Source organism: Cygnus olor, chromosome 3, assembly GCF_009769625.2.
Source record: "Cygnus olor isolate bCygOlo1 chromosome 3, bCygOlo1.pri.v2, whole genome shotgun sequence".
In the NCBI taxonomy this organism is placed as follows: Eukaryota; Metazoa; Chordata; class Aves; order Anseriformes; family Anatidae; genus Cygnus; species Cygnus olor.
This window is the reverse complement of record NC_049171.1, coordinates 16,218,268-16,243,728: the sequence shown is the minus strand read 5'-3', so window position 1 is coordinate 16,243,728 and position 25,461 is coordinate 16,218,268. Positions and strand designations below refer to the sequence as shown.

At 40.3% G+C, this 25,461-nt stretch overlaps 1 protein-coding gene across 3 annotated transcripts in view; it reads left to right on the top strand.

The window, feature by feature from the left end:
* The first annotated feature begins 430 nt into the window (after window positions 1-430).
* The window catches only part of TAF1B (TATA-box binding protein associated factor, RNA polymerase I subunit B), a 50,104-nt gene continuing 25,073 nt past the window's right edge, over window positions 431-25,461 (top strand). The window contains exons 1-9 of one of the 3 annotated variants that reach the window (XM_040552376.1): window positions 431-582; window positions 1,427-1,525; window positions 2,012-2,097; window positions 3,262-3,268; window positions 3,967-4,062; window positions 4,357-4,452; window positions 5,028-5,160; window positions 8,668-8,829; window positions 15,408-15,502. In XM_040552376.1, coding sequence (XP_040408310.1) covers window positions 565-582; window positions 1,427-1,525; window positions 2,012-2,097; window positions 3,262-3,268; window positions 3,967-4,062; window positions 4,357-4,452; window positions 5,028-5,160; window positions 8,668-8,829; window positions 15,408-15,502 — 792 coding nt within the window. In that variant the 5' untranslated portion in view covers window positions 431-564. Of the gene's footprint in view, window positions 583-934; window positions 1,153-1,426; window positions 1,526-2,011; window positions 2,101-3,261; window positions 3,269-3,964; window positions 4,063-4,356; window positions 4,453-5,027; window positions 5,161-8,667; window positions 8,830-15,407; window positions 15,503-25,461 lie in introns of those variants that run through there. The other 2 variants (XM_040552374.1, XM_040552375.1) reach the window with 2 other exon arrangements.

Genomic DNA, 25,461 nt, shown 5'->3' with positions numbered 1-25,461 from the left:
TCCCCTTGGAGGTGAAGCCTCTGTGTCCCCTCTGAGGTGAAGCAACCATACATATCACCTAAGTGAAGCACCCTGTGTCCTCTCAGAGGTGAAGCCCCCATGTCCCCTCTGAGGTGAAGCATCCATACACATCACCTCAGTGACGCACCCCATGTCCCCACAGAGATGGAGCATCCATGTCCCCTCAGCGAGGAACCCCCCATGCCCCCTCAGTGTCCTTCTCTCCCCCCGGGGACCATGTGTGTTCCTCCACCCCCCCGACGAGCCCTTCCATCACCCCCTTTATAGCCCTCATCCCACCCCGGAGCGGGATGGCGGCGGGACGGGCCACCGGGCGTTGAGGCAGGCGGGACGGCCTCAGACACCCGCCACCAGCCATGATCAACGCCACCGAGCCACGGCGGGGGCCATAACCCCGGAGCAACCGCCCAGGAGGCTCCCGGACAAGCAGCGGGGCCGGAACGCAAGGACCAGGGCTGCCGTTTCCGAGCCGGGCCGCGGCGGGGCGGCTCGGCGCGGTTGCCATGGTGGGAGCCCCGGGGCGGCTCCACGGCGGCTGCCGGCATGGACGAGGAGGAGACGGTGCGGCTCCGGGAGCCGTGGGGGCGGCTGCTGCGCCTAGGGACGGAGCCCGAGCACGGCGGCGGCGCTTCCCCGGCGGCCCTTCGGGGGCCGCGGGCGGCGGCTGCGGCGGGGGAGGGCGGAGGCGCCGCGGGGAACGGCAGCGCAGCCGGGGGCGGCGGGCGAGGCCCGGGCAGGGTCTCTCCGGGCCGGGCAGGGTCTCTCCGGGCCGGGCAGGGTCTCTCCGGGCCGGGCAGGGTCCCCTCGGGCCGGGCAGGGTCCCCTCAGCCCCGTTAGGGTCCTCTCAGTCCCGGCAGAGTCCCCGCAGGGAGCTGCCCGGCCCCAGCACACGCCGCAGCCCCCCCCCCCCCCCCACTTTTCTCCTTTTTCTGAGGGTTTCCCGCTTTCCTCCTTCTCTCCCCATTTTCCCTTCTCTCCCCAGTTTCTCCTGGAAGTACCCCTTTCTCCTGGGCACATCACCCAGTCGTGCACGCTTTTTTCCACGTGGTTCTTCACGGTTCTGGAAGCTTAGTTTTACTTTCACCTCTCAGTGTCTGCTTCCTGTCTTATTTTATTCCCTTTTCATTTCTGGTAGGTGTTTTTTGTTTGTTTCTCGTGGCATGCCCAGTGTCCTAGGTGTGAATTATTATCCCCCTTATACTAAAATTCATGTGCACAAGTATCTTGCCAGCTTCTTCAGTTACCTGCAGCTAACAGCAAATGCTGCGATTGTTATCTACATGAGCTAAGATAAAGGGCACGTGTTTACTTGTCCATAAATAATTTCCAAAGCTCTGCAATAGCCGAGTAGTAGTCTTACTTGTTGTATCTGAATGCATGTGAAACTCTGTTTTTTTCCTTTTAGAGAGATTTCAACGAACGGTGCGCACAATGTTCAGAAGTAAACTGGGGTCTTACTGATGGAGGCAGGTTTTATTGCAGAACTTGCCACAATGTTACTGAGGTAAAAACCTAAGCTACTGACCTTCGAATATGTTTGTTTGTTTATTCGTTTGTTTTATATAAGAAAATATTTGTTTTTTTCTCCTTGACATTAGAAGTTGAAGGCAGTATTGTGATTCTTCCTTTTTAATGCTTGACTGAACGCTATTGCAAACAACTGTTACTTCAAGTCATAAAGTTTAAAACGAGCCAGTGTAAGACATGGTGCTGCTGTAGCAGTACTGCTGGTATGATGTCTGAGTGCCTGAAAAGTATTTCATGGATATTGCTGCACTTCAGTACAGTACTGGTGTAGGCAAACTCTGTTGCATGTCGCCTCTGTGTCCAGGATAGTTATTCTCTATTTTTGGTATTTCTGAATGAAAAATGTCTGTCTCTTTTTAGTTTAGGAAAATTGAACAAATTCCTCCATTTTGTTTTATGATAGAGCAACTGACGCAAGTTAGGCCTGGCCTTTTTCTTGCTAACATCTATTACTGTTTTGCAGAGAACTAGAGATGTTGTAAACACTGAAGTTATTTGTAATGCAAGAATACAGACAATCTCCAAAGGCTCAAGAAATCGGGGAAAAAAGTGGTACGTATGTGCTTCTCTCTGTATTCTGCTTAAGAGTGAATGCGTTGGGTCGGTTCAGTCAAGGTTCACCTAACACGTTGTCTTTGACAATGGCCAAAAATAGCTAGAAAAGACTAAGCTCAGGAACATAATACATCCCCCAGATGCTGGCAGAACCTTCAGCAGCCCCAGCTTCAGTGAATTCCTGAGGCACAGGTGCCTCTGTGAAGCTGGTGGTGGATTTTTTGCATTGAGCAGAGCTGTGCGTTACTTACCAACACTTTGATTTGTGCAAGCTGATACTCATTGAAGATACACATGGCATTCGTTCAGATGTGGTGATCCCTTTGGTTCTTCCTTGTACGACTGTCACAAAAGAGAAAAGTTGTCTCTCTTTGTGAGATGTGACAGTGCTCTGACTCCAAGGAATGTAAGTTCAGCTTGCGTTGAAGGAACTTGGCCCTGTGATCTACACAGAAACTGATGTGGATGAGATTTCATACAGTTACAATAGCTAGAGTAAGGTAGTGCAGCGTTACATCTTTCATCCCGAGTCACTTCTACACTTTTAATTTCATGACTGAGAAGTACGCTAGTCATTGCATATGGTGGTATGCTGTGTGTGTTACGGTGAGGCTGCTGCTGTAGCTATGAACGTACGCTGTGAGTGCTGGGTAGTAGTTTTACTGTTGTGGTCGCTTTCAAAGAGCAAAAATGCATTACAATGCTAAATGAAGTGTGGGGTTATTTTTATCTCTGATGGGCTAACCTATCTTCACTGTGCTGTGGTGGCAGTAGGTTACTGCGTTACGTTGAAAAGAACAATTGTGGGAAAGCGAAGGGAGGAGTGAAAAAGGGAGCAACCTTAATATCTCCACCTGTCTTTATCCTGTATTGCTCCTAAAGCCTGATTTGTGTGACATTTTGAGCTTTTTACTTCTCCTTTTGGGGTTGTCATTAGCTATCCCCCGTGCTTAAGAAAGAAATCCTTACCTACATACAGTCCCTTCTGCAAGTGCAGTTAAGTTACACTATGACAGCTTATTTTCCTACTTCTGTAGGAGTAGCTGTATCTCTGGTTACCAGGTAAAGCTAACGTCATTAAAGCAGGGTAGAAACTTTGGGCAGATAACTTCTAGGATGGTGAGAGGCAAGGTGCGACTGGAAGGAACAAAAATGAAGAACAGACGTGGAGGGAATGCAGAGGAAGCTAGGAAATGCAGAGAAATTTTCTAAGACCAAAAGCCTGTAGAAGGGACTAGCAAATATGGAGAGGTAAGGGTGAAAAGTAAATATCACGTTGTCTGAGGAAATAGCGAATGGTTTGGAACAGGCCCACTCCTTACAAAATTAATGTTTTGTTGGGATATGCTAGAAGCATTGAATAGCTGAGAAACTTTCGTTTAAGTTTGTATGATTCAGTGAGAGACAACGGTAAAGAACATGGTGATGCTGTGTTTTTCCCTGACTTACCGCTGCAACATAATGTATTTCAGTTTTCTGCACTGGGAATGGGAAAGAAAAGAAAAGATTGTATTTAATTTTTTTTAATGATAGGTTCTCAGCTATTTTAAAACTGGTCACTTGACAACTCTCCACTCGATTTCAAATGCCATATTAGAAATTATTGTGAAACGTATTATTGCTGGGAAATGTGCAGAGAAAGCACTTGATCAGTAATGTTTCTTCTTTTTTAAGACTGAATAAATGGAAGGTAATGGAACATTCAGTGTAGCTGGTCTTTGCTCTTGGATCTGAAGTTACTTAATGGAGACATGTCTCTGTCCTGTCCTGGATCAGAATATTAAGTGGAAATAAGTGTGCATAAGTTGTTGTTTTTTGATTATAATGGAAACAAAAAGCTCTTTTTTTTTTTTTAAATTAGAGGAAGGCTGGGAATGGTATGTTTGCGAAGGCTTTCAGCTTGTACTCAAGAAACAAGCTGAAGCTTTGGAAGCACTAGGAGTGTGTCCACAAATGAAGGTATGTAAAGATCAGCGTAAGTTCTACATACTATGAGTGTGCAACCAGGGGTGTTTTTAAAAATACTGTAATTTTGCAAGTGACTCAGATAACCCCCTTTTTAAAGAACTACTGAGCACATGTAAACAAACTGAATTTTCCTGGTAATTTTAAAACATGATTTATAAATTGGAGGTAATGAAGTCAGAGCTGGAATATTATTCAGATTCCTGAATTAGCAGTTATGCTCTGTTCTCTCAGAAATTAATGGTTTTCTAAACTTTGCACTAATCATTGTCCATTTTTATTTACCAGGATGAAATTCTGTGCAATTTTTGGAGGCGTTACCTCCAGAAGAGCCAACAGGCATATTGCGACAGACCAGCTGGTGAAGCTGTCAAAACATTATCAGTAAGTGAAAAGCTCAGATCCCATGAGATGTGGGATATTTTTTTAAAGAGCAGCAACATAAACCTTTGTTTAAGCTATATATCTAGCTCACATTAATCTCATGAAGAATATCTTCTAAATGGGGTACCACATGTCTATTTTTTTCCTCCATTTCAAGAAACAAATACTTCTGAATATGGAAAGTTGCTTATTTAAAAACATATTTTTGTCTTGGCATACGTTGCATGTAGATAGAGCAGAAATTATAATAAAAAATAAGTTATTCCAAAGTTACTTATTTCATCACACTTTACCTCTATAAATTGCCTACTTTCTGGTTATTGTAGCAGACTGGAATGTAATGGGATCACTAGAAATCTTTTTTCTTTTATTTTGTCTTGAGCTGAGAAATATTTAAAAAATATTTTTGTAGGCTTTCGTTACACACTCATGATTCACAAAGCAAGTTAAATCCACGCTGTTCGCATTTTAACTTAATTTACTGTAGATCTTGCATCTGTTATGCTTTATTTTGTTTATTCAGATTAAAACAGTAACTAATAGTAGATAATACTGAGACTTATTTACAAAAACAGGTGTGTGATAGCAGTACAGACATGGATAGTGAACCAGAGAGACCTAGCCTCCTTCACTTGTTCTCTCTCTCTGAAAGCGATGGAGATCTACAGACAGATTGCAGCTTTGCCTCGTCAAGTGGCAAGGTCTCAGGTAGGAGCAATGACCCGAAGTATCTGGAAACTGTTTTTGTAGAGTTGCATATACATCCTCTGTGTAGTTGTGTAGAATGAATTGGAAGAACTTGTTGACGTGTGGTTAGAAAGCGTAGTTTTCAGTCCTATTTGCCACTGGGGTACTTCATATTCTACCAGAAGCAGAAGACTTTTTATTATTTTATTTTATTTCCCCTTCCTACAAGGAGATGGCAGTTGAACAGGGCCTGGAAATGCAGGAGGAAGGTATTTTATAACCAGATTGCTCCACGCGTCCTGTGTGGAGTGGGGGAAAAAAAAGTGCTATTAATCTGCAAAGCTTGATGTTCACAAAACACTGTGGTTCTAAAGAATAAGCACTTAATCTAACAGCAGAGTTGTCAGTCACAACTTCCAAGTTAAAAAATAAGAGTTGATTCTCATTTCTTTTTCTTCTAAGTATTATGGTGTTGTGGTTTTTGTTTTTGTTTGTTTGTTTTGTTTTCGTTTTCCCCTTTGTATTTGTTTATCTTTCTAATATTTTTCCTTCGTGTTTTTGGTATTTTTGTATTTTTTTGTCTCTGCATTCTGTTTACTGCTTTCCATATAGCCTCTTTTATCAAAATTCTTCTTGTAACATTGCGTCAGTTTCTTCTTTCTGCCCACAAATCAACTTGAAAGCATTTACAGAATGATGAAGATTTGAATTTAAATGTTATAGAAAATTGGAGTCTTCGGTGCTGGGCAAGTGTAATGCCAGACAGTGCTGCAATGTCTGATACTGGAAATCCATTTCAAGGCATATTTGAAAAGTTTTGCTTGCACTCTAAACTTCTGATTCTTTGCCTTTTTTTTGCTTTATTCTTTGCTTACGTTTTCCTTCTTTGTCTGTTTCAATGTTTATTCTTCCCATGTTATGTGGTCCTCTCTCCGTCCTATTTCTGTTCTTCTGTGGTATTGCCTGTCTACCCTGAGAAGAATGCAATCTTGTTCTTTCACATTTTTCTCTTTTTCATAAAGTCCAGAAATGGTAATAGAATGGGAAACTTGATCTGCAGCAATTAGAAATGTTGAGAAACTTTAAGACTTCTGAATAGAAGTGGAGGTGGGGAAAAATGGTGCAAAAAATGGTGACAAATTTTTGCCAGTGTAATGCAAACACTTTTCATCCTATTGCACTAAAATGAGAAGATTTTTAGGTAAAGGATCTGTGTGTTCATGCACATTGCAGATCCTGAGTGTTAAACAAATACATATTGTGTGAATAGGAAAGAACTTAGTGAAAAAATTCTAGTGAAATACTCCATTGAATTTTCTTTTCTTTTTTGTGTCTAGAGAAACTTGTTTCTTCCTTAGTACTTGTGTCTCTTATTATTTACAGTAATTTATAGAATAATTTAGAATAATATTTGGAATTTTAGTTTTAGAATAGCTACATAGCCTTAAGATAGGCCACAATTTAACATGCTGTTCTTGGTCGGTTGTTTCAGATTGAATTCACCTTTAAGTAGCCATACCTGTTCCACTAAAAGCACTTGAAGTGGATAAGAGCTTAGTGACACTGAAAGTACATTTAGGAGAAATAAAACAAACATAGAAATTGTTTGTATATTGAAATTTAACATGAGAAATACTAGATATATTGTAGTCGACCAGAAATTATTATGAAGATTCAGAGGTTTCCTCTCCTGTGCTGTTTTTATTTTTTTATTGCTACAGATTCAACACTTTATTTCCTAAGAAGCTTCTCCAACATGCAAGTGTTTTTTTTTTTTTTTAATTTATTTATTTTTTTGTTATTTTTGTGTAGGGATAATAGCAAATTCCACTGAGTATAGCGCTGAGATATTGCTAGGGAAGCCTATTAAACCCTTAAATTATTAGATGTGTGTAATTGTGTGCTGTCATGCCTTGCATAAGCTGCAAGAAATAAAAGGAAATTGTGTGCCATCATTAAGGCCACAAATATAATGAGGATTATTTTAAATTGAGTTGAATGTGAAATTAATAATGAAGCTTCAGTCACGAAGCTGCCTTTAAGCACATGTGTCCACGTAAAAGGTGAAACTGTTGACTAAAAGGATTAGCTGCTGCTCCTGCCTTTATTCTCCAGCGCACGTATGCACAACAGACATCTCGGGATCCTCTAATCTAGACCATTTCTTAGTCTGCATGAGGAGTGTCTGTGAGCTGGCTCTTCTAACTTGTTGCTGCGTCCCTGGTACTACCGACCAGCGTTATAGGAGCCGGTAGGTGGCATCAAAGCCTAATTCTGGCTCAGAAATGCAATATTTGCAGCGTCTTCCTCTGTAGCAGTGGGCTCCACACCTGTATTTGCTGACCACTGACGCCTCACAGACCTGGCTGTCACCCACCAGCATAACCGCGGAGCTACCAAGTCCTCTGAAGTTTTAAATTTGTTTTTTTTTCAGGCTGCTTGCTGTGGCCCTGCAGCTCCCAGGTGGGGAGCTGGGGATCCAGCCTTCGCTGTTCCTGCCTGAACAGGCGAACAGCGTGTGGGAAAACAGTGGGGAAAGCCTCCACAGAGGCTGGTGTTTTACGTTGGTGTGCTTCAAATACAAAACATTTTCATTTGTCCTGGCCGCTTCATGATGAAGCGTTTCTTTTTCTCTTCCTCCTTCCCTGAACTCCAAGGTTTCGCTGCTGAAAAGGTTCCTAACTCAGAAGTCACTCCCCTAAATTAAATTTCTTGTTGCTGCTTCTCATTTTTTTAATGATTCATCTCAGTGGGGATGTAGGGAGGTTTGCTTGTTTTGTGGCTGCTTTTTTGTTTGTTGTTTTAGCCCTCTTTACCATTTGATGCATTTGTGTTCTGAAGCTTTTTTTTTCATTTAATTTAGTTTTTTTTAAAATAATACCTACTTTTCCACAGTTAGAGAATTTGTGGCAGATGGATACACACCATAACTTCAGTAAAGTCTCTGCAGTGTAGACTGTGTTCTTGTTAAAGTTCTGACTTGACCACAAGTCACAACTAACTAACTTTAAGACTTTAAAGGGCTGAAGTCTAAAATTGTTTTAATCCCTATTTCCAAGGTATTGATTTAAGCACAGAGAATTTGCCCTCATTTTCCCACTGCTCCCTATCTATCAAAGGGAAAATAGTATTCCCAGCTCATGACTACTGTTAGTTATATGTTGTATAGGAGTTAACAGCTTTCTAGAGCTCCAAGTTTAAGTGCAGCTCCCACTGAATGGTCTGGTTTTATGGGTACCAGAGTGAGGTTTGTCTCAGAATATGGTCCAATGTCTTCATAAACTGCTATTTCACTTGATTAAACAGGTTGTCCTTGCACATTATGGTAGATGAATAAATTAATTAAGCTGTTTATTAGCAAAAATACCTAAACAACCAAGCTACTGCAAAGTAACGATTAGAGAATGTTACTAGTTGCTGAACAATGGTCCTTGTGCGCTCCTTAATCTTGTGTTCTGTATACCAAGATTGTGTGTATGTCATATTAATTACTTGTTTTTTCTTTTTCGTTTTTAACGTAAACCAAAGAATGTACCTCTATGTGCTCTGGATCGGTAGATGGTAGACTGTATTTAATGAAGAATCAAAAGGAGAAACTGAGGATGTCGATGCCAATGACCCTTTCGTTTTGTTACATGGCATTGCTCTGGCTGAGAGAACCGATGACGTTATCTGATCTCTTAAGGTATGAACGGTCTCCAGTGAAATATTTGTTGCTTTTATAAATAATATATATTTTTTTAATTAGAGCTTTACTATTGCCCTGTTGGTTGCTTGCTCAGTGACAGTGAGAAGTCCCCGACGAGTAGTTTCCTTATCCTTTCTCCAACGTCATTTGCGAAGCTGCTTTTTGAAAACATTCTCTTCCATTGCTTGCAGTGAATCTCAAAAAGCTACAAGGGTTTGGTGCTACAGAAGCCCTTTATCCTTCTCCTTTGAAATTTCTTAAGATTCGCTGGAGGTGTGTATGGTCACGTTTTTGCTATTTTTGCTGTTGTCAGCATGCCAGGAAATGAGTAGCTGTTCCCTAGGACTTACGTCAGTGTCATCATACAAACAATGCCAGCAGTATACAGCGATCTGGAAGGTAGCTAGGCAGCTTCACGCTCTGGAGTGGGGACGCAGAAGTTAATATAAGAGGTCCTTCTTTGTCTTCGTATCTTTTTATCTGTAATCATCAGAGTTCGTAATAATAGAGCTGTTAATATAGTAGATGTAAAATGTTCTAACAGCAGGGTTTGGTGCTAAATACGGGGATCATCAAAGTACTGCTGACAATGCAATTCCCTTCTACCCCCTACAACATGGATATGAACACGCTCCTTATTTTCGTAGGGAATGAAAATTAATTTGTCGAGTATGTTTGTTGTTTGTTGTTGTTGTTAGTGATAAGTACTTTAAATCAGGCCTAAATAGCTTACATTTAGGAGTTCTTGGAGTTGCCTTGGAAGACCTTTTTGTGTGCTGATACTCCTTTTTAACAAGTGTCGAAATAGTGAATATTGTTAAACAATTGGGAGATTTTTTTTTTAATCAAAATGTAAGGAGCAGGAAGATCAAGTAGCTGTAAGTGGGCGATCCAAATTGCACTGGGACAAGGTAGAGGAGAAACCTATTCAAGATTCAGTCAAAATGGCAGGTTTCAGTTCTTTAATTTTGATTTTTTCAAATCTGTAACCTGTAGGCTAAAAGACAAGGTAACGTATATGGTGCACATAACTAGTATTGGTGCTGAAAGGCTGACTGATTTATCCCAGAGCCTTATCTTCCTTAATGGCCTCTGCCCCCCGTACTGCTGACCCCCCTCCGCTTTTCTAGCTTTGTACAAGCTTTCTAAGAGTGAAGTACAAGAAGAACACTCTTCTCTGAGTCTTTTTTAGAAAGGAGATGTTTCTACGTCTTAAACGTAGTAGTTAACACTGGCTAAATTATTTCTATGTTAAACAATATCTAATTCTTTGATTTAACTTTAGGGGATGGCTGTTGCCTTCATCAATGATAATCACACAAACTGTTGCATATTTGCATAGCTAGGTATGCTGTTGCATAAAAGATGCTTGTAAAATGTTCAGCAAAATGCCGCAGTGTTCAGAATTCGAACTGCAATACAGAAGTAAATACTGAGTAGATTAAGAAGTAGTAGTCAAAGTGGCTTTCAATAAACAAGTTATTACTGACTAGTATTTCCCTAAGGACATTCTGCAGGAGTCAGAACTACTGTAGCCTACTCTGTATTTTTTTATCAATGATTAGAAAATGAATACAAAAATGCCGTCTGATAATGCACATATATGGCAAAATTCCAAGTAGTAAATTACAGTTACTAGGATGGAGCATATGATGCACAGTAATAAAGAATTATTGCTTAGCACATCCTGTTTGGAGAGAAAAATCAAATATCTATTCTTGGGTCCGTTCTTCCTACCTTGGAAAGTGTTTCTGGAAAGCATGTGGGGTCATACTAGGCAAATACGTCCACACAAGTTCCTGTCTTAGTATGATACTGTCTTTTTGTTTGTTTGTTTTGTTTTTCTTTCATTCCTTTGTTTTAAAAAAGAAAAAAAAGGAAGGAAAAAAAGGGCAGTGCTTGGGTGGACTGTTGATTGCATATTAATGGTGTATTGTTGTGTTTGGCACATCAGAAGTTGGGGACTGCAGGAGAGATCCAAGCAACTGGTGCAGAACCTGGAGAAACATCCTTTGTACCGAGATCCTTCAGAGCTCAGCATAAGTGCTTGAAAGGATTTAAAGGAAATGTAGGCAGCAAAAAAGCTGGAAAAAGAGAAAAAAATCAGATATCGAATACAGCAGAGAGCCGTAATCAGAAATTAATAATTGGAAATTGAAATAAGATGATTTGAAAGCGAATGCATCACTTAATTTAGGTACAACGTATGGTTTAATACTCTTGTAAGTGCATGAATCTAGTGGGCAACGACTTTAAACGCACTGAACATACGACTGAATTAAATGCAAAAGTGATGCTTGAAAGAATGCCATTTGTATTGCAAAGTTTTACAATGATACGATACTTGTATAAGGCTGTAATTACATTATCATGCTTCCCTCCCTACCCTTAAGGTCTTTTTCTTTCACAAGTTTGATGAAGAAGGGGAAAGAATTCTCAACTGCGTGAACTACCATAAGGCTCCTGTTTTCTCACTTCTGAATATTTAAGTTCAAAAATCAGACAATGTTAACATTTTTGCATGCAGTAGGATACGCAGATCAAAAGCAACAGACCAGAGATGAAAACTATGCAGAGAAAAACATGAAAGATTCAGCACTGCCTTTTAAATCTTTATAGGCAAATTGTGTTATTTAAACCATCTGAATTACAGCAGTGCTTAAAAGTTCTGCCTTGTTTCGTCCTCAGTTTGTTTTCTCCCCACCTTGAAGTCAGCTGACTCCCGCTCCTCCCTTGTGACACATGCTTAGGCACCATGCTAGGGCAATCTGCCAGTTTTTAAAGGATTTACAGCACCAAAAATACACTCCTCCTTGCTGCTTGACACACTTAACAGAAAAACACTACAATTACCTCCTCCGAAAGGCACATTTTGATTTAAAATAACATTTTAACAGCCTTCTGGTCCAGTCTGTAACAAATTAAATCCTTTTCCATTGCGAATAATCTCACAGTGCTCGATACGTGGTATTTTATTTATCTAAATAATTAATAAAATTGTGGGTCTGTGGAAAAAAAGAAATCAGGATGCTAGACTTGGTGAGGCTGCGAAATAATGCCTTTCAAATGAGGTTATACCGAGCTACGCTGGCAAGACTAAACTTGTAATCAGTTTGTGGCATTGCTGTGTGGCTTTAACAGATGCATCATTTCCTCGTAGTATGCAGAGGACGTAGGATTTTTTTTCACACTTAGGCCTGACTAATGCATGCTGCTGCTGCTGTAATTACAAGAGCACGGACTGCCTACTGTGTGCGCCATTCAGGTTTCAAGCACTTCACTGATACAACGTAGTCCTACAAGTGTTTGGATCGCCTGGCTGTGAAATGACAGGTTTGGAAGAAGAGCAGACAGTAGAAATTGTTCTCAAGTGCTATTCCAGATCTGGGCTTTTGGAGTAAGTTCTAACATCCTGAATCATCAGTACATTGTATTCATAACAGGGTATTTATGCTGTTTCATGTATTTTTAGAACATAAGAACTACTCTTCACCTGAGAGAAGAGCACTTTTTTTTGCATAGAGACAGTAATTTCAGGCAAATTCAGGAAAGATGTCAGTGTTTTTTACACAGTTGCAGTGCTTTGATATGATAAGTTAAATCTGGACCAGATGATCTTAGAGGTCTTTTCCGACCTAAATGATTCTCTGATTAAATTTTTAAACAGAGAAACAAAAAACCCCACCATGTTTGTAGACATCACTCGTCCATTGCAAAGTAAGGATGTGCTTCTGGTAAATATTGCTGCCTTTTCTCTTGCCCTGGGTGCTAGCACTTACCCACCTTATGGTGTATTAGATGAAAGGAGATCAGAAAACTAATTTTGCACAAGAAGGTTTCACTGGACATTTCAGTGCAGTGTAATTTGCTGCACGGCTGTCCCTTTCCACCTCGTGCTGGCAATAACATTCGTGCAGGCAGCTGAGTCTGGAAGTCTATCTGGTTGAAATCAAACCCTGGAAAACAAAAGCCCAGTTTTCAATCTAATCCCCTGTCTGAGAAGTCACACAAGTGCTTTTGTCAGCAGGGGAGACAGGAGTGTGATGCAGAGGACAGAAGGGGGTGGGATTTCCCATTTTGGAGGCAGCAAGCTGTTAGGGTGGTTCGCCTGCAATCGTAACTGCACCACACCCTAAGGCCTTGATTGTTTGTCCTCTTCCAGCTGCTGCTGTGCTGGCTCAGGAGGCTGCCGCTCTCAATTTCTTGGTGCTGCCTCTTCAGATCTGACAGCTAATTGTGTGATTGCTCCTTCCCAAGGGTCCATCAAAGCTTATGTTCAGCTGAGCCAGTAATGGGACGCTGTTGCTGAAAGGGGAAGGTCGTGCTTCCCCTCTCTGCTCCTGGCTTTGTGATGTATCCCCTTCCCTCTGCCAGTTCTAGTACTTTTTGAAGCCACCCATGAGCCTTAGTTTGTTAGAAGACAGGAAATACACAGCTTTTCTTTTTCTTGCAGTAGAGTTTCTTTTTCTTGCAGCAAAGTTTCTCTTTGCCTGTTGTTGTGAGTTAAATTTGTGGAAGAGGATGAAAACAACAGGAGCACGCAGCCAGACCAGGAGGAGGGAATTACAACTCGTTACACTGAGCTTTTGGGTTGTCTCAATCCGTTCTGTGAAGCCATCCCTCAGATTTCAGTTCTTCAACTCATTGCTGCTGACCTTGACTAAAGTGAGCAAGGAGCTGTCCTGCAAGCTGCTCATCAGATCTGGCAGGGTGGTAAGGACGAGCAGCTGATGCTGGGTTTGATGACAACCCAGCAAACATGCGGACTAGCACACGTTTCCATTTGGGATGCAGAAATACTATTTGCACAGGTTGTTGCAAGAAAAAAAATGAGCAAGATGTCCATCGCACGATTTCATATAGAAAGGATCTTGTGCTATGACCCTCATCTTTTCATTTTAGAGACCAATATGCAGAGCTTTAAAGTAGAAAGTATTAGGCGGTGTGGTTGTTCAGATTGCTGTAGTTTTTCAGAACTCCTTATAAATGCTGGGTTTATTCTAACTGAGAAACAGCTTTGATTGAGAGGCGCTTATCACTTTAATATTGCTTTAAATTCATTTTTCTAATTCAATATTCAGTTAAAAATGCTTAAAAAAGGGGATTTAACCATAACCTTTTCTCACAGTAACTAGCCTTTAAATAGGATTTTAGTCAGTTTCCCTGCACATACCCTGTGATATGCAGCAAGTGGTGATGGAGGTGCAGTACTGGAGAAGGAGCGGTGAGCCTGTGCGCTGCAACAGGCTGAGGAGAGAGCTGAATCATCGGCGAAGACATTGTTCTGCCTCGTTCTTGTTGTTGTTGTTGTGTTTTTTTTTTCTTCAGACGCATTTTTTGGCAGCAAGAGATTGCTGTGCTCTGCGGAACCTGGTCTGTCTGCCCGTGGGTTGGGTCTGACTAGGGCTGGAAGCCTTTAGGGACTGCCCCGCGCCAGGAGCAGGAGCAAAGCCCAGCTTGGCAAGCACCAGACGAACCCACGAGGAGCTTGCAGAGTTTGTAGGCTAAGACATAGCTGGTCTGCCTCGCAAGATCAGAGGGATGTTGTGCAGAAGACAGCAGGCAGAAGAGAAAATTGTTTTCGAATCTCTAATATTATTTAAAGAAAAGGATCTGGTCTGCTTGAAGTGCTAACTCATTCCGGTTTAAATTACTACTTGAACAAAATCGTTCTGGAGAGGAAGAGCCAGGAAGGCAGCTCTAACTCAGTCCTGTGGGAGACCACTAACAGGCATCAGTCTGGCATGAGGATAGTGCCTGTTCCTCTGCAAAGGTCCATGCTTCTCCAGTGCTTGCTTTGCCTGGTGTAAAAGCCCACTAAGATGTTGGATAAGAGCAGGGGTTACGTGTGGTGGCTTTTTACTGGTAGCTGTTGTTAAATCCCATCAGATAGATGTATTAAATAAATAAGTAAAAATTAAAAAAAAAAAATCCAAAATATTGTTGTAAACCATTTACCGAAGCCAGCTTTTAAACAAAGATGAATTATTTCAGTGCAAATGCAAAATAAATGATTTTGTATTTTGTGAGTGTACAAAATAATTTCAATTCATACTAAAATAATACTTTTTCTAATCAGACTACAGAGAGTTAACTGAGTTGCACTTCTGTGCACATGTGCGTAATTCTGCGATGTCCCTCTTACCATATTTTGTCGCTCTAACCTCCTCCAGCAGAAAGTGTTTAATCTCCAATTTGGAAAATCTACCTAAAGCCTCAGAATTTTGAAAGAAAGCTTCCATAACACTCGAAGGAGGCTTAAAGCAGTTTCAAAATGCAGTAGCTGAAGAATGTGCAGAACAAACTGTATGCAAGCGTGTTGATTGTAAGCTTATTGCCGTAACATTGTCATTTGTCAGTCATATCTGAGCTTGAACTTAAAGGCCTGTTAAATGATTGAACTGGTTTTCATAGAGTGGAGCATTTAGGAGTGTGGGGCTTCAGATAGAATTGCTTAGGCAGCATAAAGCTGATGTTATTTCAAATCAGAAATTGATTTGTGGATTAATTTTAGAATAAATGTGCTTTTGTCATACTAAATACTATTTTGATTTGGTCTTCTTTTTTTTTTATGCAGGTTTTGTCGAAGGTCACATTCCATATTTGAACGTTTATCAGGATTTTCCAGAGAAGATGAAATTATATGGCCTTGATCTTAAGATCTTTGGTGTCGAGGTATTTTTTTCCTTAAAAGTATAGATTTAAAAAAAAAAGTTTTTTTGTGGCTTTTTTGGTTAAGTGTACTAATAAATTGATGAAATCTATTCCTACTTTGTAGAGTTCACGTTTCACGTTATTGGAGACCGTGCAGAAAGCAGTGCAATCAGTGACTCTGAGTGCTTTAATCTTTAGCCGGTCTTATTAGGCTGATTACCTAAGTTAAAACAAAATCAGTAAGTACTTACGGAGAAAAAGGTATTCAGAACTGCACTTGGAACATTCAGAAATAGGATTTGGTTTCATATCTAAGGGCAATATAATATCGTGTCTCTTTAACTTATTTGTGTAAAATTACAAGAATTATTTCTGCTCAGTATTGTTTAGATACCATCTTTTGTTCTGTTTCTTGCTGTACTGGTTGAAATATATTAAACCTAAAATCTGCGTGAGGGAATTACTGACCTTCTGGAAGCTGCAAGGCGATAGACAGTCTTGAGTAAAATGTAAATTGTCCCTTATTTAGGATTATTATGTATTCTGCTGATGGTTGCCCACTGGTATTTGTGTTCCAGAAGAAAAAAAAAAAAGTTACTTATGGATTTTTGAGGCGTGCAAATAAAAGCTTAGCTTTCAAGCACAGAAAGCAGCAATTCTGCTGACAGGAAAAGCTAGGTTTTCATCTGCTGGAAGGTGTTTGTAGCCAAGGTCCTCAGTGATGCTGCTGCTGTGTGTTTGTTCTCCAGCATGTAGCTTTATTCAACAGGTCACGGGTTGTTCAGAAGCTAGTCTGTAGAATCTTTCTCTTAGACCTTTCCATAATAGAAAAGATTCATCAGGTTGAATTGTGGTTGTAAACTTTCTTTTTTTAACTTTTACTTCTCAATCTCTCTGTCCTTCTTTGTCTCCATCCTTTGAGATGTTATATAACCTCTCAAAATGGTTACATAGAACTTTGTTTTTAATTTAGTCTGGTCAAAGTACGAACAAACAAAAATCGTGATCCTACAAAATACAAGTGAAATGTTCAGACAAAGTGTGACCCTAGAACTTGTACTACTCTCAGAGTGGGAGATCCGATATACAGAGAGAAGATGACAATTGCCCTTCAAAGACCTGCTGTTTATTTTTGGGATGGAGGTGTTTCTGGCCTGGCGTATCTGATGCCAGTCCTGCAGCTGATTTCATCAGTCCCTGTTAGCTTGCTTTCTCCCAGAACTGTAGGTTTGCATTATTCTGCTGTCCCTCCATAGCGCCTCCCCCGCTGGTTGTGTAATGGCTTGGCATGGAGCTGGACGTCACAACTTGAGACCCACAAGCTGGTCGATTTAATCTCATTTCACCTTTTTGTATAGAAGAGGGAGTATAGCCACTTCACACTGTCTGAAACATATGCATAACTATAAATACTTTAATTTTTTCACAAACTGGGGAAAAAAAAAAGTTAACTTCATTTGATTTTTGATTTAAAGTTTCACCATGAGTGATATTATCTAGTGTAATGTTCTAGTTAACCTACAGTAAATTACATCCGATTTAAAAGCTGAATTGGTGGCCTGTGCATGACACAGAAAATCTTCCTTGTCTCTGGTATTGATACTTGCTTTCCCCCCGCCTTTTCCACCAGCACGAGTGGATATGCCTACTAATCAAGTCATTTCTTAACCTTTGTTTTCATTAAGAGGTGTAAATTCTCTAAGCTTGATATCATACAGTTTGTTTTCCAGCTACTGTAATGTTGTAGTGGATTTCTCTTTCTAGGAATATCTGCTCCCTACTCTACCTTAAATGCTCCTTTAGTAACGCATCCATGGGTTTGTTTAGGTTTAACATTTTTGACTATATCACTGAGCTAAGAATTGCGAAAACAAACAAAGCCAACAGTAACAAACCAAACAAAACCAACAACCTTCAATCTGTTCCCTACATCTCACGTTTCAGAACTGATCTTTCTGCTCGTTGCAGCACTGAGATCACCAGTAGCTTACTGCATCCAGTTTTGACATCTGAGTTTTGAGACATTCAAGAGACAAGGTGATTGTCCCGGAGCAGTAAGTCGGATTGTGTAATACTCTGTTCTGCAAACACAGCCTGCATTCTTTTCTCCTTGGTGTTCTGTATATAATATTCTATAGGCAATTATCTTCAAAAAACTTTTTATCAGATTGTGATCACTACTAACCAGGCAAGTCAAGGTGCTTTAATGTCATTATTTGTTTTGCTTCAAGTCTGGTGAATGTAAACTGCAGACATTTAAAAAAATCTAGACATCTGACAAGACTATTCATTATGTCCTTTTTCTCTTTTAACCAATTTTTACTGTGTTTGTGTCTTGTGCTAACTTGATGCAACACAAATTTTAATCAAGAAGAAGTCATACTAAGTATTATTTTATCAGTTAAGTGTAGATGAATCTGAACTTGGTAAGGCTCACCTTACATATGACACTCTCAGTGGCTTGAAAATCTTTTTTCAGTAACGATTTCCCAGATACCCAAAATACGCTGAACTTGTACAAGGTTGAAGTTATCGTAGCTTTAGAAAAAATAAATGCAACAAATACGACAAGGTGAGTCACATCTACTTTCTATCTGTGTAGTGGTGTGTGTATGTAGACAAAACATTTTTTTAACCTTAGGTCGTTCAGTATTATTATTTTGCATGCATGGAACGTGACTAGTCTCAGGCTTTCCAGCTGATGGATTTCAGTGCTATGTGTAATACAGGCATGGAGTCTCTATCACTGCTGGTTTTCTGCTGTCCTGCTTTCAGTCTAGCAGTTGGAGAAGATGAGAGGATGCAGCATCTGTCATACAAGGAGAAGTTGAGGGAGTTGGGATTTTTATCCCCGAGAAGAAGAGGCTCAGGGGTATATAGTTGAGTGTGTAAACACCTGATCGGAAGGACGGGGATGGAGTGAGACTCTTCTCCGTGGTGCCCAGTGAAAGGACAAGACTCAATGGGCATTATCTGAAATACAGGAACTTCCATTTAAACATAAGATTTGTGTGGTTTTTTTAGTGTAAGGGTGACTGAAAACTGGACCAGGCTGCCAAAGACCATTGTGGAGCCTGCATCTTTGGAGATGCTCAAAACCTGACTGGACATGGTCCTGAGCAAGCTGCTGTAGTTGGCCTGGCCTTGAGCAGTGGCATTGGACTCGATCATCTCCAGAGGTCCCTTCTAACCTCCAGCATGCCATGGTTCTGGTGGTGCAGTATGCCTTGGGGTGGCAGAAGTCCTTTGTGATCTAGTATGGAATATCTAATAAGAAGGGCATAATTTGTCATTCTGTCCATACTGAGCTTTATTTAAAATACCTGCTACAAAGGTTACTGGTTTTGGCATCCCTGTGTGTAGAGCTCTGGGTGTAATTGCCTCATTTAAAACAAAAAACAAAACAAAAAACCAACAAGAGAGAGAGAAATGGAGCCTCTGCCTCTCCATATCTCCATATTATCATTGTGATGCATAACTGTGAGATAAATGTGCCAGGTCTAGCTGAGATTAAATACTTGAGAGGTAGCACTTAGGAAAGATAACAGTACTTTATTGAAGAACTTTGTAAAATGGGAAATGAGTTGTTTATCCGTATTCCATAGACGTGCATCTTTCCAATGCTCGCCTTTGTACGCCTTCACTTGATTAGACATCCTATTTACCCCTGACTCTATTAAATCATCTGTATGTTACAAGTTAGCATCTGATAAATGGGTTTTGCCTCAATGTACGTTTGGAGGGTTCATGGGGCTGACAGCAGCAGCAGCAGGAAGCTCCTGCTTAGCTCTTAATTAACAAATTCTGAGTTCCCAAAACAGTAAAAGAAAAGCTAATATTTATCTTACGCTGCAAAACTGCATTTTGGTAAAGCAGAGTCCGTGTGCTCTTATCCCTGTGATAAAAACTTTCTTATGCATCAAGAAAGAATACAATACTTATGTTTTTTGTTGTTGTTGTTTTTCTGTGCAGGAGATCAAGGCTTTTTCTTCCTATTTATGATTTGTTTCACTATACTAAATTGCTGCTGATCTTAAGGCATATGCCAATAATTAACACATCTTTGAGCAGTCATCTTTTCTCTTTTAGGTAGATACCGTCTTTGTTTCCTTCTTACTGCAGAGACTATCTGTTTGTTTAAAAGCCTGCTAGTGTAAGACTTACAGCTGGTTTGTAAATTAGCGTAGTATGTATCAAGTTGTGTGGCTAATTTGATTTCAGGTTGTTATTGATAGGATCTGTCCTCCAGTGCATCTCCACACACATTCCTTCTTCCATTTCTGCTTGGAGTAGGGATACGTCCCGAAGATACGCCCCCTCTATTTTGCTTTTAGGAGTTTAATCTGTATCCTTATATAAAACTGATCACAAGCATCTGTTTTCTCTTGAGCTAGCAACACCTTGTCCTTGCCGGAGGTCTGTTTTTCCTTACATTTCTGACTCAGGGTCTGCATACCGTATCAACTTTTGTGTAATCCTTTTGTTTGTACCTTAAAGGTGCTTCTGCTTTGCTGTCTCAAGTTTACCTTTAGCTTTCATTTGTAAAAAATCATTAGTCTTTGGCGTATTTTACTCTTAACACCTTGTAGATCTCGTGCATGCGTGCATCCAGAAATAATTTTTGGTTTTGATTCTCATGTTCTTGACGCACATGCAAACCTATAGGTAGCAGGTCACTCCCATGGCTGTTGGGCAACTCGATTTACCAAAGTATTGGAGATAACAAACACGTCATTTTGGAGTATGTGCTGTGTGGAACAGGATAGGTGTAGTCTCATAAATATCTTTCAGATCCTGTTGTTCCGAAGAGCTCCTGGAATGGTCTTCGCTGTAGATGCGCAAGTAGCTGGACTTGGCGGGGGGCCAGACGCGTGACCTCAGTGAGGTTCCCTGCCTTCAGTCTCTCCGCCACCATTATAATAACTCCTTTCTTCCTAACCCTAGTAAGAAAAACTTTTTTTTTTTTCTGAGGGGTGGGGTGCTAGGAGAAAATCGAGCTCAGTGGGTTTGATGAGTTCTGCTCAGAGTTGCCCACCAACCTGCCCTTGAAGGTGGAAGGAATAGGCGGTTCCCTCATTCCCCTTTCTACTGGTTCTGCCCTGGAGTGTGGTGATGGGATGGCTTCCCTGTAAGAGCCTTTCTCTTCCCGGCCCCCGAGACTGAGGTAGCTGCACAATTCTGTCAGCTGGAAACCTTTCCTGAGGGGGCCATGGAATACTTTGCTGTTTCCAGGATGGTGTTGATACACCTTGTAGTCTAGGAACCTCTATCTTTAAATTAGTTCCTTTTTTTTTTTTGATTTAGGATTTAATTTTGTTCTTATGTCTTTTTTTAATGATTTTCTGAGTATTGTTGCCTGTTATAATAAATTTATTTAGGCAGGTTTGACCTTGTAACACGTGAACATAAATACCCAGGCTATTTTTTGGTTGTCTTAGTATGCATTATTATACTTTACACATCCTGCTGCCAAGTTAGCTTTGTTAACGGAGGCACTATTTAGGTGAATTATAGACAGAAAAATCTTTCTACTTCCATCCCTTATTGTCTCAATCCATAAATAATTCTTACTGATAATTTCCAGGTCCCCATGATACAGAAATTCTTTCTAAACTCCTAGGTGAGATGGATGTTCGCATCTTCCTTACCTTTGCCTATGCGAAATTTGTGAATGCGTCCTGGCAAGGTGGCAGCAGTATGTTGTGTTTGTCAGAAAACAGCAGTGGACAGGGGGAATCATCACAAAACTCATGGGATTTTCCCCACCTTTTCCATTGCTTCCTATATTACACTGAATTGATATGACTTGTCTGTACCAGCTTTTTTCCTTTTTTTATATATCTTTCATTCCAGTTAAGTGTTTTTCTTCATTTGTACAGTGTTTTTCTATATTTGTATAGTTTCATCTTTCATTTTTCCTTTCTTATTTTTCAGCCTCACTGAAAGGCCTTTTGTTGTCTCTTCTCTCCCTGATACCTTCTTTCTTTCGTGGTTAATAGCTCATCATTCAACATGAAATGATGGTTTTGTCTGTGTCATTAGACCGGTAATTCTGGGCAGTTCTCCATTGTGTTCAGTTCAATAAAAATTTTAATTCATACTCCATTATCGTCCGATGTTGGCTTTGATAGGAAAAGGAAGAGCTTGAAAAGCAATACTATATTTGGTGCCCTAAGAAAAGGTGTAATTCATCCAGGGCCTGCCTTTTCCTTAAGGTAACCGGTGCTGGGTGTGCAAGTAGGTACCATAGTGTATTTCTCAAGTGGGATGGAGAACTCCTTTAGCTCTTCTCAGAATGTGCTTCTTTAGTGCAGAGCATTTTATTCTGTATGATGCTTTGGATTTTTTAATTTTTATTTTTTTGGAGTTGAGTGTATACCTTGCACTCATGCATGCACACATACCCTCTCTAGTGGTTATTGTTACATTCTTCCTCTTTTATTTAGGAGTGAGAGGCTTGCTTTAAACATTGGCAGATGATCTCTTCTCTACACTGCCTAGAAACTCTTAATTCTTTGTTTTCTTCTTTTACAGTATTCTACAGTTTATATTTTCTTTTTGTTCTTCGGTTTCTCTACCTTCTTTTCCCTCTAATTTTATTCTTAGCAGCACTTTAGTATCCATATGTCACTAATCCTTCTGCCCCCCATCTTTCTGTGTCAGCTTCAATCAAATCTCACTTCTCCTGATGATTTTAGAGCTCTGATTTCTGAGATTAATTAGCCAAGATTTTCTGTGTTATTAAGGATAGTTTTTTTGTTGCTCACTAGTTCTGCGTGCTTTGTTTTCCAGCGGAGAGGCTATTTTTGAGTTCAGAGTACCATAATGAGTCCTCCATTGAGTTTGTGTGTGTGTGGTTTTCTGTTTGTTGTGATGTTGGTGGTTTGATTTTGGCTTCCTTATATCTGTGAGCTATTCCAGAAAGAAGAAAAATGTCTTTTCAGAGCAGCAGCTCCTGTGGATTGAAGCTGGAGCTTCAATCGGCTCTCTCCTCTTATGACCTTGCGAAGGCTGCTTGACTGACAAGATATTTTTAGCTTCCATTTTTCCCATTGTCACTGTACTGTTTTCTTCAGGATCCATGCCAAGCTAATAATTCTAGAGTTCCTGAATCTCCCCTTTTACATTTTTTTTAAATACTAATGCTGAGAGTCCTTTGATCTTTAGAATTTCTTAGGATTATTTAAAAAACAGCATTTGTGTTTCAGAGAGCGCCTTAGTTATTTCCTTGAAGCTTCTTGTGTGTAAATTTTCTGATCCTATCCTTTGAAAAGCACTTAATTTTATCAGATACTGCTGTACGTTTTTGCAGACATAAATTTTCTCTTCCTTACATATCATTTGATCGAGATGGATTCAGTTCTTCTTCCAGCTACAGAACAAGCTTGATTTTTTTCTTCCTATTTGTTTCATGACTTACCTGTGGCATTGCAAGTGAAGGTTCTTTGTTGTTGTTTTGTACTTTTCCTTGCTGCTTAGCTGCCTTTACCTTCTGTTTCATTGCAGAGCAGCTATGGAGCTGTTCCTTTCCTCTTTTATCCAGGAGATTGTCCCCAAGTACTGCGCAGTCAGTTCTGCCTAGTTGTGGTCCTCTGGTTGTGTTCTCTTTTTATTCTGTTATCCTAAAATAAAAAGCAACTGTCTAGGAGTATTAGTGACTGACCAAGACGGTATTTTGAGAGGTCTAAAGCACCTGCTTTTATGTCTGGGAGCCAGGGATCTTTTGTATATTTTACTACCATACTTGAGAACAAGGTTTAAATTTAGGATTTATATCCTGCTCCTACCCAAAGCTGGACCCCTTCTCTTCCAGGTTCACAGTGGTCCTATAACAGTAATCCTTTGTGTTACAGCGTGGTTAAATATTACTGAGCTTTACCATGGCAGCAGATGTTAAACCAAAGTTGGTCGAACCTCAGATTTTGCCCCCGTTTCTAATTCTTGTGGTTATAGGCAGTTACACTTGCAGTACAGTTATTAATGCTTGTGAACCATAAACATTTTTTTTGCCTTGTCACCATCTAATAACTTAGCTGCTTAGTAAGGACTGGTTTAAATTAAATGGGGACGTGCCACAAAAATGTATTTGAATCAACTCAGCGTTGTTCAAGCATAGTAAAAGCAATTTTGTTTTGTAAATTTAACTGGCAAGTTTAAGAAGTTTAAGACGCCTCCTGGTTTTGATTTCCTTGTGAATGTTGGGGGCAGAAGAATTGTCAGGTAGCCTGGAGGAAAATGTAGCATCGGAGGATTTCTCATGGATAAGGAAAAGAAGATTGCTCAATATTTTGAAGATTACCTGTTGTATACAACCAAAACCAGGACTTGGCTATAGTCTTCAGGTTTCAAGCCTAATGGCTCAATTTTGGAGGTATTTGGTGTTCAGTCCTCATTCATTTCTAATAATCTCTGCCAGATTGTTCTAAAGCATTGGGGGTTATGTAATATGCTGTTAGGGTTGGTTGAATAATACAGGTATGTTCTGAATAGAAATAGTGTCAGCGTTATGGGTTTCTTGAAAACAAGTGCTTTGAATTTGCAGCACTGAATAACACAGATAATATTTATTAGTTATGTATCAAGTATATTGCTTGGCTTATTAATGATGGAAACACTTGTTTGCATTTTCTTGTTAGGTACTTTGAGTTCCTTCTGTTTTCTTTACGCAACTGGGAGCATATCCCATTGATAAAATATGTTACTGGGTTTGAAATGCCTGAACATAGACAGATAGGACCTAGATACTGGAGTAGGTTACACAGTCAAGAAGAGGGCCTGTTCCTAGAGTATCGATGCCTCCCTCCTCACCTTCACTCAGCTCTTCTCCTTCAGGGCTGGGCAAGCTCGTGGAGCTGGCGTGCTGCTCTCATTCGCGTACGTAGGTCTTCCCACTTGCACCGAGAACAAAGCTTACGTTATTTCTCATTGTCCTTTTGAATACAGGAAGAAAATGTGTACCTTCCCACCTAACAAAAGGGATGAGCAGTATTGCCGGGCAGGAAGGAGTGAGGGCTGTGCTCAAACCCCGAGTTGCACGGGGCACAGCCCGATGTCTGCAAGGCCTCTGTTAATCAGGATGGCTGCAGAGCTGGCTGCTCGGACCTGCCTGTCTCAGTGCTTAGAGCCAGGGGCTAGATATTCTGGGTAAACTCTGTAGCGGTGACGTGAGCTTATATGAATATATGGAGTCATAATATTGGCCGCTGAAGATCCTTAGAAATCTCATGGCGATTGTTTTTCGTGGTACGAAAACTGTGGGTATTCATCCTGCTCTTCAGGCTAATTCCTCCTTTCGGTTTGCTTGAGTCGTTCGTTGGGTTGTACCCTAAGCTGGATGCAATACGGCTGAGTGCTTTACTACAGCAAATGGTATTCCGTGTTTTGGGATTGTTTTATATCAAAGATGCTATTTCTGGATCTATAATTTCATCATCTTAAAAGCAGAAGGATTAGCATTTGCTTCATTACAGAGTTTGGGTATGTTAATAGAAGTTTATAAACTTGACAGTGTTTCTTAAGTGCTCGTGTTTCTTTAGTTGTGGGTGTGGATTTGGTCTCCTAATTATAGTACTCTTCTAGGAGGGGCAGAAGAAGTGAATCACTGTTTTAGGGCTTTATGTTTTTTTCCCACCGTCTAAGGAGGAGTGAAATTCCTCTGTATTCTGAGCATTGCATGAGGTCACTCTACTGAAGTTCTTGCGAAGAAAGGGTTTGTACCATGGGTTTGGTATTGCTAATTTGATTTGGTGACAGCCATGCATTCATTCCCTAAATTGACATTACCATTCTGAAATTAATCTATTAAATGAGCATGCTGGGAAGTTTCAGCTAATTTCTATGCTGAAGGTGGTTTTTAAAATAAAATGATCTGCTGACCATTGTTTGTGAGTAAACCACATAGAAAAAGTAAATTGCCTGTCACTGATGCACATACACACTACCTACACTTGCAGAAGTATTTTTTAAAGAATGATAACTCT